Below are 18,755 nucleotides of genomic sequence, written 5' to 3' on the forward strand. Positions count from 1 at the left end.
GGAGCTTCAGTTGTGGTTGTCGTTGGAGTTAAAATGGTAGTAGGACCTGCAGTTGTGATTGACGTAGTAGGTGCTGCTGTTTTGTTTGTGGAAGCATCTACAGTTGTTGTTTTAGGAGCTGCTGCAGTTGTTGTGGTTGTAGGAGCTACAGTTGTTGTATTTGAAGCTGCAATTGCAGAGGTCATAGGAGCTACAGTTGTGATTTCTGTATTAGCCTCAGTTGTGGTTGTCGTAGGAGGTAAAATGGTAGTAGGACCTGCAGAATTGATTGGCGTTGCAGGTGCTGTTGTGGTTGCTGTAGGAGCTACACTTGTGGTTGTCGTAGGAGTTAATATGGTTGTAGGACCTGCAGTTGTGATTGGTGTTGATGGAGCTACAGTTGTGATGTCTGTATTTGCTTCAGTTGTGGTTGTCCTAGGAGGTAAAATGGTAGTAGGACCTGCAGTTGAGATTGACATTGTAGGAGCTGCAGTTGTTGTAGTGGATGTTGTTGTGATTGTCGTAGGTGATACAGTTGTGGTTGTCGAATGAGGTAAATTGATGGTAGGAGCTGCAGTTGTCATTGGCATTGTAGAAGCTACAGTTGAAGTATTAGCTGCAGTTGTCGTAGGGACTGTTGTTGCTGATGTCGTTGGTGCAGAAGGAGCTTCAGTTGTGGTTGCAGTAGGGGCTGCAGTAGTAGTTGTGGAAGCATCTGCAGTTGTTGTTGTAGGTGATGCTGCAGTTGTCGTGGGAGCTACAGTTGTTGAAGTAGAAGCTGCAATTGTGGGGGTCAAAGGAGCTACAGTTGTGACTTCTGAAGGAGCTTCAGTTGTGCTTGTCGTAGGAGTTAAAATGGTAGTAGGACCTGCAGTTGTGATTGATGTAGTAGGTGCTGCACCTGTGGTTGTGGAAGCATCTACAGTTGTTGTTGTAGGTGATGCTACAGTTGTAGTTGAAGTTGCAATTGTGGGGGGCATAAGAGCTACAGTTGTAATGTCTGTAGGAGCTTCAGTTGTGGTTGTCGTTGGAGTTAAAATGGTAGTAGGACCTGCAGTTGTGATTGACGTAGTAGGTGCTGCTGTTTTGTTTGTGGAAGCATCTACAGTTGTTGTTTTAGGAGCTGCTGCAGTTGTTGTGGTTGTAGGAGCTACAGTTGTTGTATTTGAAGCTGCAATTGCAGAGGTCATAGGAGCTACAGTTGTGAGTTCTGTATTAGCCTCAGTTATGGTTGTCGTAGGAGGTAAAATGGTAGTAGGACCTGCAGTTGAGATTGACGTAGTAGGTGCTGCAGTTGTTGTGGTGGATGTTGTTGTGATTGTCGTAGGTGATACAGTTGAGGTTGTCGAATGAGGTAAATTGGTGGTAGGAGCTACAGTTGCCGTTGGCATTGTAGGAGCTACAGTTGAAGTATTAGCTGCAGTTGTCGTAGCGACTGTTGTTGCTGATGTCGTTGCTGTAGAAGGAGCTTCAGTTGTGGTTGCAGTAGGGACTGCAGTAGTAATTGTGGAAGCAGCTACAGTTGTTGTTATAGGAGCTGCTGCAGTTGTTGTGGTCGTAGGGGCTACAGTTGTTGTATTTGAAGCTGCAATTGCAGGGGTCATAGGAGCTACAGTTGTGAGTTCTGTATTAGCCTCAGTTATGGTTGTCGTAGGAGGTAAAATGGTAGTAGGACCTGCAGAATTGATTGGCGTTGTAGGTGCTGTTGTGGTTGCTGTAGGAGCTACACTTGTGGTTGTCGTAGGAGTTAATATGGTTGTAGGACCTGCAGTTGTTATTGGTGTTGATGGAGCTACAGTTGTGATTTCTGTATTTGCTTCAGTTGTGGTTGTCGTAGGAGGTAAAATGGTAGTAGGACCTGCAGTTGTGAATGACGTATTGGGTGCTGAAGTTGTAGAGGTTGTAGGAGCAAGAGTTGTTGCTGCAGTTGTGATTGGCATTGTAGGAGCTACAGTTGAAGTATTAGCTGCAGTTGTCATAGGGACTGTTGTTGCTGATGTCGTTGGTGCTACAGTTGTTGTAGAAGGAGCTTCAGTTGTTGTTGCAGTAGGGGCAGCAGTAGTAGTTGTGGAAGCAGCTACAGTTGTTGTTGTAGGAGCTGCTGCAGTTGTAGTGGTTGTGAGAGCTACAGTTGTTGAAGTAGAATCTGCAATTGTGGGGGTCATAGAAGCAACTGTTGTGATTTCTGTAGGAGCTACACTTGTGGTTGTCGTAAGAGGTAAAATTGTAGTAGGACCTGCAGTTGTGATTGATGTAGTAGGTGCTGCACTTGTGGTTGTGGAAGCATCTGCAGTTGTTGTTGTAGGTGATGCTACAGTTGTAGTTGAAGTTGCAATTGTGGGGGGCATAAGAGCTACAGTTGTGATGTCTGTAGGAGCTTCAGTTGTGGTTGTCGTTGGAGTTAAAATGGTAGTAGGACCTGCAGTTGTGATTGACGTAGTAGGTGCTGCAGTTGTTGTAGTGGATGTTGTTGTGATTGTCGTAGGTGATACAGTTGTGGTTGTCGAATGAGGTAAATTGGTGGTAGGAGCTGCAGTTGAAGTATTAGCTGCAGTTGTCGTAGGGACTGTTGTTGCTGATGTCGTTGGTGTAGAAGGAGCTTTAGTTGTGGTTGCAGTAGGGGCTGCTGTAGTAGTTGTGGAAGCAGCTCCAGTAGTGGTCGTGGGAGCTACAGTTGTTGAAGTGGAAGCTGCAATTGTGGGTGTCAAAGGAGCTACAGTTGTGACTTCTGAAGGAGCTTCAGTTGTGCTTGTCGTAGGAGTTAAAATGGTAGTAGGACCTGCAGAATTGATTGGCGTTGTAGGTGCTGTTGTGGTTGCTGTAGGAGCTACACTTGTGGTTGTCGTAGGATTTAATATGGTTGTAGGACCTGCAGTTGTGATTGGTGTTGATGGAGCTACAGTTGTGATTTCTGTATTTGCTTCAGTTGTGGTTGTAGTAGGAGGTAAAATGGTAGTAGGACCTGCAGTTGTGAATGACGTATTGGGTGCTGAAGTTGTAGAGGTTGTAGGAGCAAGAGTTGTTGCTGCAGTTGTGATTGGCATTGTAGGAGCTACAGTTGAAGTATTAGCTGCAGTTGTCATAGGGACTGTTGTTGCTGATGTCGTTGGTGCTACAGTTGTTGTAGAAGGAGCTTCAGTTGTTGTTGCAGTAGTAGTTGTGGAAGCAGCTACAGTTGTTGTTGTAGGAGCTGCTGCAGTTGTAGTGGTTGTGGGAGCTACAGTTGTTGAAGTAGAATCTGCAATTGTGGGGGTCATAGAAGCTACTGTTGTTATTTCTGTAGGAGCTTCAGTTGTGGTTGTCGTAAGAGGTAAAATTGTAGTAGGACCTGCAGTTGTGATTGATGTAGTAGGTGCTGCACTTGTGGTTGTGGAAGCATCTGCAGTTGTTGTTGTAGGTGATGCTACAGTTGTAGTTGAAGTTGCAATTGTGGGGGGCATAAGAGCTACAGTTGTGATGTCTGTAGGAGCTTCAGTTGTGGTTGTCGTTGGAGTTAAAATGGTAGTAGGACCTGCAGTTGTGATTGACGTAGTAGGTGCTGCAGTTGTTGTAGTGGATGTTGTTGTGATTGTCGTAGGTGATACAGTTATGGTTGTCGAATGAGGGAAATTGGTGGTAGGAGCTGCAGTTGTCATTGGCATTGTAGGAGCTACAGTTGTTGTAGTATTAGCTGTAGATGTTGTAGTGAATGTTGATGCTGATGTCGTAGGTGCTACAGTTGTTGTAGAAGGAGCTTCAGTTGTGGATGCAGTAGTAGTTGTGGAAGCAGCTACAGTTGTTGTTGTGTGAGCTGCTGCAGTTGTAGTGGCCGTGGGAGCTGCAGTTGTTGAAGTAGAAGCTGCAATTGTGTGGGTCATAGGAGCTACAGTTGTGATTTCTTTATTAACTTCAGTTGTGTTTGTCGTAGGAGGTAAAATGGTAGTAGGACCTGCAGTTGTGAATGACGTAGTAGGTGCTGCAGTTGTAGAGGTTGTTGGAGCTTCAGTTGTTGTAGCAGGAGCTATAGTTGTGGTTGTCGTAGCAGTTAAAATGGTAGTAGGACCTGCAGTTATCATTGACGTAGTAGGTGCTGTCGTGGTTGTAGGAGCTACAGTTATTGTAGTAGCTGCTGTAAGAGCTGCAGTTGTTGTATTTGGATATGCAGGTGTCGTAGGTGATGTTGTAGTGGTTGTAGGAGCTAAAGTTGTTGTAGTAGAAGCTGCATTTGTGGGGGTCATAGGAGCTACAGTTGTGCTGTCTGTAGGACCTTCAGTTGTGGTTGTCGTAGGAGTCAAAATGGTAATATGACCTGCAGTTGAGATTGACATAGTAGGTGCTGCAGTTGTACTGGTCATAGGAGCTGTTGCTGTGCTTCCTGTATTAGCTTCAGTTGTGGTTGTCGTAGGGCGTGAAATGGTAGTAGGACCTGCAGTTGTGAATGAAGTAGTGGGTGCTAAACTTGTAGAGGTTGTAGGAGCTAGAGTTGTTGTAGTAGGAGTTGCAGTTGTGTGGGTCATAGGAGCAACAGTTGTGATTTCTGTATTAGCTTCAGTTGTGGTTGTCGTAGGAGGTAAAATGGTAGTAGGACCTGCAGTTGAGGATGACGTAGTAGGTTCTGCATTTGTAGTGGTCGTTGGAGCTGTTGTTGTGGTTTCTGTAGGACCTCTAGTTGTGACTGATGTAGTTGGAGCTACAGTTGTTGTAGGGAATGTTGTTTCTGATGTCGTAGATGCTACAGTTGTTGTAGAAGGAGCTTCAGTTGTTGTTGCAGTAGGGGATGCAGTAGTAGTTGTGGAAACAGATACATTTGTGGTTGTAGGGGATGGTGCAGTTGTAGTAGTTGTGGGAGCTCCAGTTGTTGAAGTAGAAGTTGCAATTGTGGGGGTTATAGGAGCTACAGTTGTGTTTTCTGTATTAGCTACAGTTGTGGTTGTCGTAGGAGGTAAAATGGTAGCAGGACCTGCAGTTGTAATTGACATAGTAGGTGCTGCAGTTGTGGAAGCAGCTACAGTTTTTGTTATAGGAGCTGCTACAGTTGTAGTCGTCGTAAGAGCTAAAGTTGTTGTAATAGAATCTGCAATTGTGGGGGTCATATGAGCTACAGTTGTGATTTCTGTAGGAGGTTCAGTTGTAGTTGTCGTAGGAGTTAAAATGGTAGTAGGACCTGCAGTTGTGATTGACGTAGTAGGTGCTGCGTTTGTAGTGGTCATCTGGGGTACTGTTGAAATTTCTGTAGGAACTTTAGTTGTGGTTGTCGTAGGTTTTAAAATGCTGGTAGGACCTGCAGTTATGATTGATGTAGTAGTTTTAGGAGCTACATTTGTGGTTGTCGTAGGAGTTAGAATGGTTATAGGACCTGCAGTTGTGATTGGCGTTGTAGGAGCTAGAGTTGTTGTAGTAGGAGCTGCAGTTGTCATTGGGTATGTTGTTGTGGTTGTCATAGGTAATACAGTTGTTGTAGAAGGAGCTTCAGTTGTGGTTGCAGTAGCGGATGCAGTAGTGGTTGTGGATTCAGCTACAGCTGTTGAGGTAGGAGCTGCAGTTGTGAACGACGTAGTAGGTGCTGCAGTTGTTGAGGTTGTTGGAGCTACAGTTGTAGCAGTAGGAGCTGCAGTTATCGTAGGGGATGTTGTTGTGGTTATTGTAGAAGGATCTTCAGTTCTGGTTGCTGTAGGGGCTTCGGTAGGGCTTGTGGAAGCAGCTTCAGTTGTTGTAGTAGGAGCTGCTGTTGTGGTTGTCGTAGGAGTTAAAATGGTAGTAGGACCTGCATTTGTGATTGACTTTGCAGGTGCTACAGTGGTTACATTAGAAGCTGCAGTTGTCGAAGGGATTGTTTTTGTGGTTGTCGTAGTTGCTACAGTTGCTGTAGTAGAAGCTTCAGTTGTGGTTGCAGTAGGGATTGCAGTCGTGGTTGTGGAAGCAGCTACAGTTGTTGTTGTAAGTGCTGCTGCATTTGTAGTGGCCGTAGGAGCTACAGTTGTAGCAGTAGGAGCTGCAGTTATCGTAGGGGATGTTGTTGTGGTTATTGTAGAAGGATCTTCAGTTCTGGTTGCTGTAGGGGCTTCGGTAGGGCTTGTGGAAGCAGCTTCAGTTGTTGTTGTAGGAGATGCTGCAGTTTTAATGGCCGTAGGAGCTACATTTGTTGTAGTAGGAGCTGCAGTTGTCGAAGGGGATGTTGTCGTAGGTGCTATAGTTGTTTTAGAAGAAGCTTCAGTTGTGGTTGCAGTAAGGAATGCAGTAGTGGTTGTGTAAGCAGCTACAGTTGTTGTAGTAGGAACTGCTGTAGTTGTTGTGGCCGTAGGAGCTGCAGTTGTTGTAGTAGGAGCTGCAGATGTCGAAGGGGAGGTTGTTGTGGTTGCTGTAGGAGTTAAAATGGTAGTAGGACCTGCAGTTGTGATTGGCATTGTAGGAGCTACAGTTGTTGTCGTAGGAGCTACGGTGGTTGTAGTAGGAGCTGCACTTGTCGAAGGGGGTGCTGTAGGTGCTATTGTTGTTGTAGAAGAACCTTCAGTTGTGGTTGCAGTAAGGATTGCTGTAGTGCTTGTGGAAGCAGCTTCAGTTGTTGTAGTAGGAGCTGCAGTTGTCGTAGGGGATGTTGTTGTGGTTATTGTAGAAGGATCTTCATTTCTGGTCACAGTAGGGGCTGCTGTAGTGGTTGAGGAAGCAGCTACAGTTGCTGTTGTTTGAGCTGCTGCAGTTGCAGTGGTTGTAGCGGCTACAGATGTTGGACTAGCTGCTGTTGTGGTTGCTGTAGGAGTTAAAATGGTAGTAGGACCTGCTGTTGTGATTGGCGTTGTAGTAGGTGCTGCAGTTGTTGTAGTAGGAGCTACAGTTGTCGAAGGGGAAGTTGTTGTGGTTGTCATAGGTTCTATAATTGTTGTAGAAGAAGCTTCAGTTGTGGTTGCAGTAGCGGCTGCAGCTGTGGTGGTGGAAGAAGCTTCAGTTGTGGTTGCAGTAGGGAATGCAGTAGTGGCTGTGTAAGCAGCTACAGTTGTTGTAGTAGGAGCTGCAGTTGTGGTTGTCATATGAGTTAAAATGGTAGTTGTACCAGCAGTTATGATTGGCGTTGTAGGAGCTGCAGTTGTTGTCGTAGGAGCTGCAGTTGTTGTCGTAGGAGCCGCAGTTGTCAAAGGGGATGTGTTCGTAGGTACTATAGTTGTTGTAGAAGAAGCTTCAGTCATGATTGCAGTATGGGCTGCAGTAGTGCTTGTGGAAACAGCTTCAGTTGTTGTTGTAGGAGCTGCTGCAGTTGTAGTGGCCGTAGGAGCTACGGTGGTTGTAGTAGGAGCTGCACTTGTCGAAAGGGATGTTGTAGGTGCTATTGTTGTTGTAGTAGGAGCTGCAGTTGTGGTTGCAGTAAGGGTTACTGTAGTGCTTGTGGAAGCAGCTTCAGTTGTTGTTGTAGGAACTGCTGCAGTTGTTGTGGCCGTAGGAGCTACAGTTGTGATTGCAGTAGTGGCTGTGTATTCAGCTACAGTTGTTGTAGTAGGAGCTGCAGTTGTTGTTGTCGCAGGAGTTAAAATGATAGTTGTAGCTGCAGTTGTGATTGGTGTTGTAGGAGTTACAGTTGTTGTAGTAGGAGCTGCAGTTGTGGTTGTCGTATGAGTTAAAATGGTAGTTGTACCTGCAGTTGTGATTGGCGTTGTAGGAGCTGCAGTTGTTGTCGTAGGAGCTGCAGTTGTCGAAGGGGATGTGTTCGTAGGTGCTATAGTTGTTATAGAAGAAGCTTCAGTTATGATTGCAGTAGGGGGTGCAGTAGTGCTTGTGGAAACAGCTTCAGTTGTTGTTGTAGGAGCTGCTGCAATTGTAGTGGCTGTAGGAGCTACGGTGGTTGTAGTAGGAGCTGCACTTGTCAAAGGGGATGTTGTAGGTGCTATTGTTGTTGTAGAAGAAGCTTCAGTTGTGGTTGCAGTAAGGGTTGCTGTACTGCTTGTGGAAGCAGCTTCAATTGTTGTAGTAGGAGCTGCAGTTGTGGTTGTCGTATGAGTTAAAATGGTAGTTGTACCTGCAGTTGTGATTGGCGTTGTAGGAGCTGCAGTTGTTGTCGTAGGAGCTGCAGTTGTCGAAGGGGATGTGTTCGTAGGTACTATAGTTGTTGTAGAAGAAGCTTCAGTCATGATTGCAGTAGGGGCTGCAGTAGTGCTTGTGGAAATAGCTTCAGTTGTAGTTGTAGGAGCTGCTGTAGTTGTAGTGGCCGTAGGAGCTATGGTGGTTGTAGTAGGAGCTGCACTTGTCAAAGGGGATGTTGTAGGTGCTATTGTTGTTGTAGAAGAAGCTTCAGTTGTGGTTGCAGTAAGGGTTGCTGTAGTGCTTGTGGAAGCAGCTTCAGTTGTTGTTGTAGGAACTGCTGCAGATGTTGTGGCCGTAGGAGCTACAGTGGTTGTAGTAGGAGCTGCAGTTGTCGTAGGGGATGTTGTTGTGGTTATTGTAGAAGGATCTTCATTTCTGGTCACAGTAGGGGCTGCTGTAGTGGTTGAGGAAGCAGCTACAGTTGCTGTTGTTGGACCTGCTGCAGTTGCAGTGGTTGTAGCGGCTACAGATGTTGGACTAGCTGCTGTTGTGGTTGCTGTAGGAATTAAAATGGTAGTAGGACCTGCTGTTGTGATTGGCGTTGTAGTAGGAGCTGCAGTTGTTGTAGTAGGAGCTACAGTTGTCGAAGGGGAAGTTGTTGTGGTTGTCATAGGTGCTATAGTTGTTGTAGAAGAAGCTTCACTTGTGGTTGCAGTAGTAGCTGCAGTTGTGATTGGCGTTGTAGGAGTTACTTTTGTTGTTGTAGGAGCTGCAGTTGTCGAAAGAGATGTTGTTGTGGTTGTCGTAGGTTCTATAGTTGTTGTAGAAGATGCTTCAGTTGTGGTTGCAGTAGCGGCTGCAGCTGTGGTGGTGGAAGAAGCTTCAGTTGTGGTTGCAGTAGGGATTGCAGTAGTGGCTGTGTAAGCAGCTACAGTTGTTGTAGTAGGAGCTGCAGTGTTCAAAGGGGATGTTGTTGTGGTTGTCGTAGGTGCTATAGTTGTTGTAGGAGAAGCTTCAGTTGCTGTATCGGCTGCAGCTGTGGTGGTGGAAGAAGCTACAGTTGTGGTTGCAGTAGGGAATGCAGTAGTGGTTGTGTAAGCAGCTACAGTTGTTGTAGTAGGAGCTGCAGTTGTGGTTGTCGTATGAGTTAAAATGGTAGTTGTACCTGCAGTTGTGATTGGCGTTGTAGGAGCTGCAGTTGTTGTCGTAGGAGCTGCAGTTGTCGAAGGGGATGTGTTCGTAGGTGCTATAGTTGTTATAGAAGAAGCTTCAGTTATGATTGCAGTAGGGGGTGCAGTAGTGCTTGTGGAAACAGCTTCAGTTGTTGTTGTAGGAGCTGCTGCAATTGTAGTGGCTGTAGGAGCTACGGTGGTTGTAGTAGGAGCTGCACTTGTCAAAGGGGATGTTGTAGGTGCTATTGTTGTTGTAGAAGAAGCTTCAGTTGTGGTTGCAGTAAGGGTTGCTGTACTGCTTGTGGAAGCAGCTTCAATTGTTGTAGTAGGAGCTGCAGTTTTGGTTGTCGTATGAGTTAAAATGGTAGTTGTACCTGCAGTTGTGATTGGCGTTGTAGGAGCTGCAGTTGTTGTCGTAGGAGCTGCAGTTGTCGAAGGGGATGTGTTCGTAGGTACTATAGTTGTTGTAGAAGAAGCTTCAGTCATGATTGCAGTAGGGGCTGCAGTAGTGCTTGTGGAAATAGCTTCAGTTGTAGTTGTAGGAGCTGCTGTAGTTGTAGTGGCCGTAGGAGCTATGGTGGTTGTAGTAGGAGCTGCACTTGTCAAAGGGGATGTTGTAGGTGCTATTGTTGTTGTAGAAGAAGCTTCAGTTGTGGTTGCAGTAAGGGTTGCTGTAGTGCTTGTGGAAGCAGCTTCAGTTGTTGTTGTAGGAACTGCTGCAGATGTTGTGGCCGTAGGAGCTACAGTGGTTGTAGTAGGAGCTGCAGTTGTCGTACGGGATGTTGTTGTGGTTATTGTTGAAGTATCTTCATTTATTGTCACAGTAGGGGCTGCTGTAGTGGTTGAGGAAGCAGCTACAGTTGCTGTTGTTGGACCTGCTGCAGTTGCAGTGGTTGTAGCGGCTACAGATGTTGGACTAGCTGCTGTTGTGGTTGCTGTAGGAGTTAAAATGGTAGTAGGACCTGCTGTTGTGATTGGCGTTGTAGTAGGAGCTGCAGTTGTTGTAGTAGGAGCTACAGTTGTCGAAGGGGAAGTTGTTGTGGTTGTCATAGGTGCTATAGTTGTTGTAGAAGAAGCTTCACTTGTGGTTGCAGTAGTAGCTGCAGTTGTGATTGGCGTTGTAGGAGTTACTTTTGTTGTTGTAGGAGCTGCAGTTGTCGAAAGAGATGTTGTTGTGGTTGTCGTAGGTTCTATAGTTGTTGTAGAAGAAGCTTCAGTTGTGGTTGCAGTAGCGGCTGCAGCTGTGGTGGTGGAAGAAGCTTCAGTTGTGGTTGCAGTAGGGATTGCAGTAGTGGCTGTGTAAGCAGCTACAGTTGTTGTAGTAGGAGCTGCAGTGTTCAAAGGGGATGTTGTTGTGGTTGTCGTAGGTGCTATAGTTGTTGTAGGAGAAGGTTCAGTTGCTGTATCGGCTGCAGCTGTGGTGGTGGAAGAAGCTACAGTTGTGGTTGCAGTAGGGAATGCAGTAGTGGTTGTGTAAGCAGCTACATTTGTTGTAGTAGGAGCTGCAGTTGTGGTTGTCGTATGAGTTAAAATGGTAGTTGTACCTGCAGTTGTGATTGGCGTTGTAGGAGCTGCAGTTGTTGTCGTAGGAGCTGCAGTTGTCGAAGGGGATGTGTTCGTAGGTGCTATAGTTGTTATAGAAGAAGCTTCAGTTATGATTGAAGTAGGGGGTGCAGTAGTGCTTGTGGAAACAGCTTCAGTTGTTGTTGTAGGAGCTGCTGCAGTTGTAGTGGCTGTAGGAGCTACGGTGGTTGTAGTAGGAGCTGCACTTGTCAAAGGGGATGTTGTAGGTGCTATTGTTGTTGTAGAAGAAGCTTCAGTTGTGGTTGCAGTAAGGGTTGCTGTAGTGCTTGTGGAAGCAGCTTCAATTGTTGTAGTAGGAGCTGCAGTTGTGGTTGTCGTATGAGTTAAAATGGTAGTTGTACCTGCAGTTGTGATTGGCGTTGTAGGAGCTGCAGTTGTTGTCGTAGGAGCTGCAGTTGTCGAAGGGGATGTGTTCGTAGGTACTATAGTTGTTGTAGAAGAAGCTTCAGTCATGATTGCAGTAGGGGCTGCAGTAGTGCTTGTGGAAATAGCTTCAGTTGTAGTTGTAGGAGCTGCTGTAGTTGTAGTGGCCGTAGGAGCTATGGTGGTTGTAGTAGGAGCTGCACTTGTCGAAGGGGATGTTGTAGGTGCTTTTGTTGTTGTAGAAGAAGCTTCAGTTGTGGTTGCAGTAAGGGTTGCTGTAGTGCTTGTGGAAGCAGCTTCAGTTGTTGTTGTAGGAGCTGCTGCAGTTGTAGTGGCCGTAGGAGCTACAGTGGTTGTAGTAGGAGCTGCAGTTGTCGTAGGGGATGTTGTTGTGGTTATTGTAGAAGGATCTTCCTTTCTGGTCACAGTAGGGGCTGCTGTAGTGGTTGAGGAAGCAGCTACAGTTGCTGTTGTTGGACCTGCTGCAGTTGCAGTGGTTGTAGCGGCTACAGATGTTGGACTAGCTGCTGTTGTGGTTGCTGTAGGAGTTAAAATGGTAGTAGGACCTGCTGTTGTGATTGGCGTTGTAGTAGGAGCTGCAGTTGTTGTAGTAGGAGCTACAGTTGTCGAAGGGGAAGTTGTTGTGGTTGTCATAGGTGCTATAGTTGTTGTAGAAGAAGCTTCACTTGTGGTTGCAGTAGTAGCTGCAGTTGTGATTGGCGTTGTAGGAGTTACTTTTGTTGTTGTAGGAGCTGCAGTTGTCGAAAGAGATGTTGTTGTGGTTGTCGTAGGTTCTATAGTTGTTGTAGAAGAAGCTTCAGTTGTGGTTGCAGTAGCGGCTGCAGCTGTGGTGGTGGAAGAAGCTTCAGTTGTGGTTGCAGTAGGGATTGCAGTAGTGGCTGTGTAAGCAGCTACAGTTGTTGTAGTAGGAGCTGCAGTGTTCAAAGGGGATGTTGTCGTGGTTGTCGTAGGTGCTATAGTTGTTGTAGGAGAAGCTTCAGTTGCTGTATCGGCTGCAGCTGTGGTGGTGGAAGAAGCTACAGTTGTGGTTGCAGTAGGGAATGCAGTAGTGGTTGTGTAAGCAGCTACAGTTGTTGTAGTAGGAGCTGCAGTTGTTGTCGTAGGAGCTGCAGTTGTCGAAGGGGATGTGTTCGTAGGTACTATAGTTGTTGTAGAAGAAGCTTCAGTCATGATTGCAGTAGGGGCTGCAGTAGTGCTTGTGGAAGCAGCTTCAGTTGTAGTTGTAGTGGCCGTAGGAGCTACGGTGGTTGTAGTAGGAGCTGCACTTGTCGAAGGGGATGTTGTAGGTGCTATTGTTGTTGTAGAAGAGGCTTCAGTTGTGGTTGCAGTAAGGGTTGCTGTAGTGCTTGTGGAAGCAGCTTCAGTTGTTGTTGTAGGAACTGCTGTAGTTGTTGTGGCCGTAGGAGCTACAGTGGTTGTAGTAGGAGCTGCAGTTGTCGTAGGGGATGTTGTTGTGGTTATTGTAGAAGGATCTTCATTTCTGGTCACAGTAGGGGCTGCTGTAGTGGTTGAGGAAGCAGCTACAGTTGCTGTTGTTGGACCTGCTGCAGTTGCAGTGGTTGTAGCGGCTACAGATGTTGGACTAGCTGCTGTTGTGGTTGCTGTAGGAGTTAAAATGGTAGTAGGACCTGCTGTTGTGATTGGCGTTGTAGTAGGAGCTGCAGTTGTTGTAGTAGGAGCTACAGTTGTCGAAGGGGAAGTTGTTGTGGTTGTCATAGGTGCTATAGTTGTTGTAGAAGAAGCTTCACTTGTGGTTGCAGTAGTAGCTGCAGTTGTGATTGGCGTTGTAGGAGTTACTTTTGTTGTTGTAGGAGCTGCAGTTGTCGAAAGAGATGTTGTTGTGGTTGTCGTAGGTTCTATAGTTGTTGTAGAAGAAGCTTCAGTTGTGGTTGCAGTAGCGGCTGCAGCTGTGGTGGTGGAAGAAGCTTCAGTTGTGGTTGCAGTAGGGATTGCAGTAGTGGCTGTGTAAGCAGCTACAGTTGTTGTAGTAGGAGCTGCAGTGTTCAAAGGGGATGTTGTTGTGGTTGTCGTAGGTGCTATAGTTGTTGTAGGAGAAGCTTCAGTTGCTGTATCGGCTGCAGCTGTGGTGGTGGAAGAAGCTACAGTTGTGGTTGCAGTAGGGAATGCAGTAGTGGTTGTGTAAGCAGCTACAGTTGTTGTAGTAGGAGCTGCAGTTGTTGTCGTAGGAGCTGCAGTTGTCGAAGGGGATGTGTTCGTAGGTGCTATAGTTGTTATAGAAGAAGCTTCAGTTATGATTGCAGTAGTGGCTGCAGTAGTGCTTGTGGAAACAGCTTCAGTTGTTGTTGTAGGAGCTGCTGCAGTTGTAGTGGCTGTAGGAGCTACGGTGGTTGTAGTAGGAGCTGCACTTGTCAAAGGGGATGTTGTACGTGCTATTGTTGTTGTAGAAGAAGCTTCAGTTGTGGTTGCAGTAAGGGTTGCTGTAGTGCTTGTGGAAGCAGCTTCAGTTGTTGTAGTAGGAGCTGCAGTTGTGGTTGTCGTATGAGTTAAAATGGTAGTTGTACCTGCAGTTGTGATTGGCGTTGTAGGAGCTGTAGTTGTTGTCGTAGGAGCTGCAGTTGTCGAAGGGGATGTGTTCGTAGGTACTATAGTTGTTGTAGAAGAAGCTTCAGTCATGATTGCAGTAGGGGCTGCAGTAGTGCTTGTGGAAACAGCTTCAGTTGTAGTTGTAGGAGCTGCTGTAGTTGTAGTGGCCGTAGGAGCTATGGTGGTTGTAGTAGGAGCTGCAGTTGTCGAAGGGGATGTTGTAGGTGCTATTGTTGTTGTAGAAGAAGCTTCAGTTGTGATTGCAGTAGGGGCTGCAGTAGTGCTTGTGGAAACAGCTTCAGTTGTTGTTGTAGGAGCTGCTGCAGTTGTAGTGGCTGTAGGAGCTACGGTGGTTGTAGTAGGAGCTGCACTTGTCAAAGGGGATGTTGTAGGTGCTATTGTTGTTGTAGAAGAAGCTTCAGTTGTGGTTGCAGTAAGGGTTGCTGTAGTGCTTGTGGAAGCAGCTTCAGTTGTTGTAGTAGGAGCTGCAGTTGTGGTTGTCGTATGAGTTAAAATGGTAGTTGTACCTGCAGTTGTGATTGGCGTTGTAGGAGCTGCAGTTGTTGTCGTAGGAGCTGCAGTTGTCGAAGGGGATGTGTTCGTAGGTACTATAGTTGTTGTAGAAGAAGCATCAGTCATGATTGCAGTAGGGGCTGCAGTAGTGCTTGTGGAAGCAGCTTCAGTTGTAGTTGTAGTGGCCGTAGGAGCTACGGTGGTTGTAGTAGGAGCTGCACTTGTCGAAAGGGATGTTGTAGGTGCTATTGTTGTTGTAGAAGAAGCTTCAGTTGTGGTTGCAGTAAGGGTTGCTGTAGTGCTTGTGGAAGCAGCTTCAGTTGTTGTTGTAGGAACTGCTGTAGTTGTTGTGGCCGTAGGAGCTACAGTGGTTGTAGCAGGAGCTGCAGTTGTCGTAGGGGATGTTGTTGTGGTTATTGTAGAAGGATCTTCATTTCTGGTCACAGTAGGGGCTGCTGTAGTGGTTGAGGAAGCAGCTACAGTTGCTGTTGTTGGAGCTGCTGCAGTTGCAGTGGTTGTAGCGGCTACAGATATTGGACTAGCTGCTGTTGTGGTTGCTGTAGGAGTTATAATGGTAGTAGGACCTGCTGTTGTGATTGGCGTTGTAGTAGGAGCTGCAGTTGTGGTAGTAGGAGCTACAGTTGTCGAAGGGGAAGTTGTTGTGGTTGTTATAGGTGCTATAGTTGTTGGAGAAGAAGCTTCACTTGTGGTTGCAGTAGTGGCTGCAGTTGTGATTGGCGTTGTAGGAGTTACTTTTGTTGTTGTAGCAGCTGCAGTTGTCGAAAGAGATGTTGTTGTGGTTGTCGTAGGTTCTATAGTTGTTGTAGAAGAAGCTTCAGTTGTGGTTGCAGTAGCGGCTGCAGCTGTGGTGGTGGAAGAAGCTTCAGTTGTGGTTGCAGTAGGGATTGCAGTAGTGGCTGTGTAAGCAGCTACAGTTGTTGTAGTAGGAGCTGCAGTTGTGGTTGTCGTTTGAGTTAAAATGGTAGTTGTACCTGCAGTTTTGATTGGCGTTGTAGGTGCTGCAGTTGTTGTCGTAAGAGCTGCAGTTGTCGAAGGGGATGTGTTCGTAGGTACTATAGTTGTTGTAGAAGAAGCTTCAGTCATGATTGCAGTAGTGCTTGTGGAAACAGCTTCAGTTGTAGTTGTAGGAGCTGCTGTAGTTGTAGTGGCCGTAGGAGCTATGGTGTTTGTAGTAGGAGCTGCACTTGTCGAAGGGGATGTTGTAGGTGCTATTGTTGTTGTAGAAGAAGCTTCAGTTGTGGTTGCAGTAAGGGTTGCTGTAGTGCTTGTGGAAGCAGCTTCAGTTGTTGTTGTAGGAACTGCTGCAGTTGTTGTGGCCGTAGGAGCTACAGTGGTTGTAGTAGGAGCTGCAGTTGTCGTAGGGGATGTTGTTGTGGTTATTGTAGAAGGATCTTCATTTCTGGTCACAGTAGGGGCTGCTTTAGTGGTTGAGGAAGCAGCTACAGTTGCTGTTGTTGGACCTGCTGCAGTTGCAGTGGTTGTAGCGGCTACAGATGTTGGACTAGCTGCTGTTGTGGTTGCTGTAGGAGTTAAAATGGTAGTAGGACCTGCTGTTGTGATTGGCGTTGTAGTAGGAGCTGCAGTTGTTGTAGTAGGAGCTACAGTTGTCGAAGGGGAAGTTGTTGTGGTTGTCATAGGTGCTATAGTTGTTGTAGAAGAAGCTTCACTTGTGGTTGCAGTAGTGGCTGCAGTTGTGATTGGCGTTGTAGGAGTTACTTTTGTTGTTGTAGGAGCTGCAGTTGTCGAAAGAGATGTTGTTGTGGTTGTCGTAGGTTCTATAGTTGTTGTAGAAGAAGCTTCACTTGTGGTTGCAGTAAGGGGTGCAGCTGTGGTTGTGGAAGAAGCTTCAGTTGTGGTTGCAGTAGGGATTGCAGTAGTGGCTGTGTAAGCAGCTACAGTTGTTGTAGTAGGAGCTGCAGTTGTTGTTGTCGCAGGAGTTAAAATGGTAGTTGTAGCTGCAGTTGTGATTGGTGTTGTAGGAGTTACTGTTGTTGTAGTAGGAGCTGCAGTGTTCAAAGGGGATGTTGTTGTGGTTGTCGTAGGTGCTATAGTTGTTGTAGAAGAAGCTTCAGTTGCTGTATCGGCTGCAGCTGTGGTGGTGGAAGAAGCTACAGTTGTGGTTGCAGTAGGGAATGCAGTAGTGGTTGTGTAAGCAGCTACAGTTGTTGTAGTAGGAGCTGCAGTTGTGGTTGTCGTATGAGTTAAAATGGTAGTTGTACCTGCAGTTGTGATTGGCGTTGTAGGAGCTGCAGTTGTTGTCGTAGGAGCTGCAGTTGTCGAAGGGGATGTGTTCGTAGGTACTATAGTTGTTGTAGAAGAAGCTTCAGTCATGATTGCAGTAGGGGCTGCAGTAGTGCTTGTGGAAGCAGCTTCAGTTGTAGTTGTAGCGGCCGTAGGAGCTACGGTGGTTGTAGTAGGAGCTGCACTTGTCGAAGGGGATGTTGTAGGTGCTATTGTTGTTGTAGAAGAAGCTTCAGTTGTGGTTGCAGTAAGGGTTGCTGTAGTGCTTGTGGAAGCAGCTTCAGTTGTTGTTGTAGGAACTGCTGCAGTTGTTGTGGCCGTAGGAGCTACAGTGATTGTAGTAGGAGCTGCAGTTGTCGTAGGGGATGTTGTTGTGGTAATTGTAGAAGGATCTTCATTTCTGGTCACAGTAGGGGCTGCTGTAGTGGTTGAGGAAGCAGCTACAGTTGCTGTTGTTGGACCTGCTGCAGTTGCAGTGGTTGTAGCGGCTACAGATGTTGGACTAGCTGCTGTTGTGGTTGCTGTAGGAGTTAAAATGGTAGTAGGAACTGCTGTTGTGATTGGCGCTGTATTAGGAGCTGCAGTTGTTGTAGTAGGAGCTACAGTTGTTGAAGGGGAAGTTGTTGTGGTTGTCATAGGTGCTATAGTTGTTGTAGAAGAAGCTCCACTTGTGGTTGCAGTAGTGGCTGCAGTTGTGATTGGCGTTGTAGGAGTTACTTTTGTTGTTGTAGAAGCTGCAGTTGTCGAAAGAGATGTTGTTGTGGTTGTCGTAGGTTCTATAGTTGTTGTAGAAGAAGCTTCAGTTGTGGTTGCAGTAGCGGCTGCAGCTGTGGTGGTGGAAGAAGCTTCAGTTGTGGTTGCAGTAGGGATTGCAGTAGTGGCTGTGTAAGCAGCTATAGTTGTTGTAGTAGGAGCTGCAGTTGTGGTTGTCGTATGAGTTAAAATGGTAGTTGTACCTGCAGTTGTGATTGGCGTTGTAGGAGCTGCAGTTGTTGTCGTAGGAGCTGCAGTTGTCGAAGGGGATGTGTTCGTAGGTACTATAGTTGTTGTAGAAGAAGCTTCAGTCATGATTGCAGTAGGGGCTGCAGTAGTGCTTGTGGAAGCAGCTTCAGTTGTTGCTGTAGGAGCTGCTGTAGTTGTAGTGGCCGTAGGAGCTACGGTGGTTGTAGTAGGAGCTGCACTTGTCGAAGGGGATGTTGTAGGTGCTGTTGTTGTTGTAGAAGAAGCTTCAGTTGTGGTTGCAGTAAGGGTTGCTGTAGTGCTTGTGGAAGCAGCTTCAGTTGTTGTTGTAGGAACTGCTGCAGTTGTTGTGGCCATAGGAGCTACAGTGGTTGTAGTAGGAGCTGCAGTTGTCGTAGGGGATGTTGTTGTGGTTATTGTAGAAGGATCTTCATTTCTGGTCACAGTAGGGGCTGCTGTAGTGGTTGAGGAAGCAGCTACAGTTGCTGTTGTTGGAGCTGCTGCAGTTGCAGTGGTTGTAGCGGCTACAGATGTTGGACTAGCTGCTGTTGTGGTTGCTGTAGGAGTTAAAATGGTAGTAGGACCTGCTGTTGTGATTGGCGTTGTAGTAGGAGCTGCAGTTGTTGTAGTAGGAGCTACAGATGTTGAAGGGGGAGTTGTTGTGGTTGTCATAGGTGCGAAAGTTGTTGTAGAAGAAGCTTCACTTATGGTTGCAGTAAGGGGTGCAGTAGTGGTTGTGGAAGAAGCTTCAGTTGTGGTTGCAGTAGGGATTGCAGTAGTGGCTGTGTAAGCAGCTACAGTTGTTGTAGTAGGAGCTGCAGTTGTTGTTGTCGCAGGAGTTAAAATGGTAGTTGTAGCTGCAGTTGTGATTGGTGTTGTAGGAGTTACTGTTGTTGTAGTAGGAGCTGCAGTGTTCAAAGGGGATGTTGTTGTGGTTGTCGTAGGTGCTATAGTTGTTGTAGAAGAAGCTTCAGTTGCTGTATCGGCTGCAGCTGTGGTGGTGGAAGAAGCTACAGTTGTGGTTGCAGTAGGGAATGCAGTAGTGGTTGTGTAAGCAGCTACAGTTGTTGTAGTAGGAGCTGCAGTTGTGGTTGTCGTATGAGTTAAAATGGTAGTTGTACCTGCAGTTGTGATTGGCGTTGTAGGAGCTGCAGTTGTTGTCGTAGGAGCTGCAGTTGTCGAAGGGGATGTGTTCGTAGGTACTATAGTTGTTGTAGAAGAAGCTTCAGTCATGATTGCAGTAGGGGCTGCAGTAGTGCTTGTGGAAGCAGCTTCAGTTGTAGTTGTAGCGGCCGTAGGAGCTACGGTGGTTGTAGTAGGAGCTGCACTTGTCGAAGGGGATGTTGTAGGTGCTATTGTTGTTGTAGA

The 18,755-nt window shown here is 46.6% G+C and overlaps 1 protein-coding gene across 1 annotated transcript; it reads right to left on the reverse strand.

Annotated features, from left to right (window-relative positions):
* Positions 1-648: 648 nt before the first annotated feature.
* LOC129819484 (mucin-2-like) lies at positions 649-4,937 on the reverse strand. The gene is made up of 9 exons (XM_055875787.1): positions 4,138-4,937; positions 3,908-3,963; positions 3,753-3,817; positions 3,429-3,439; positions 3,153-3,217; positions 2,942-3,091; positions 2,337-2,806; positions 2,109-2,125; positions 649-757 (listed from the first exon to the last, which is right to left on the reverse strand). The coding sequence occupies exons 1-9, from the start codon at positions 4,935-4,937 to the stop codon at positions 649-651; spliced, it is 1,743 nt and encodes a 580-aa protein (XP_055731762.1).
* Between the last annotated feature and the right edge of the window lie 13,818 nt (positions 4,938-18,755).

Source organism: Salvelinus fontinalis, chromosome 22, assembly GCF_029448725.1.
Source record: "Salvelinus fontinalis isolate EN_2023a chromosome 22, ASM2944872v1, whole genome shotgun sequence".
NCBI classification, from domain to species: Eukaryota; Metazoa; Chordata; class Actinopteri; order Salmoniformes; family Salmonidae; genus Salvelinus; species Salvelinus fontinalis.

Coding starts and splice junctions, on each gene's coding strand:
- LOC129819484 (XM_055875787.1), bottom strand. CDS start 4,937: ATGTCAATTACAACTGCAGGTCCTGCTACCATTTTACCTCCTACGACA. Junction 3,964..4,137: donor GCTCCTACAACCACTACAAC/ATCACCTACGAC, acceptor TGCTACAACAAC/TGAAGCTCCAACAACCTCTA. Junction 3,092..3,152: donor CAGCTCCTACAACAACAACT/GTAGCTGCTTCC, acceptor CAACAACTGTAG/CACCAACGACATCAGCAACA.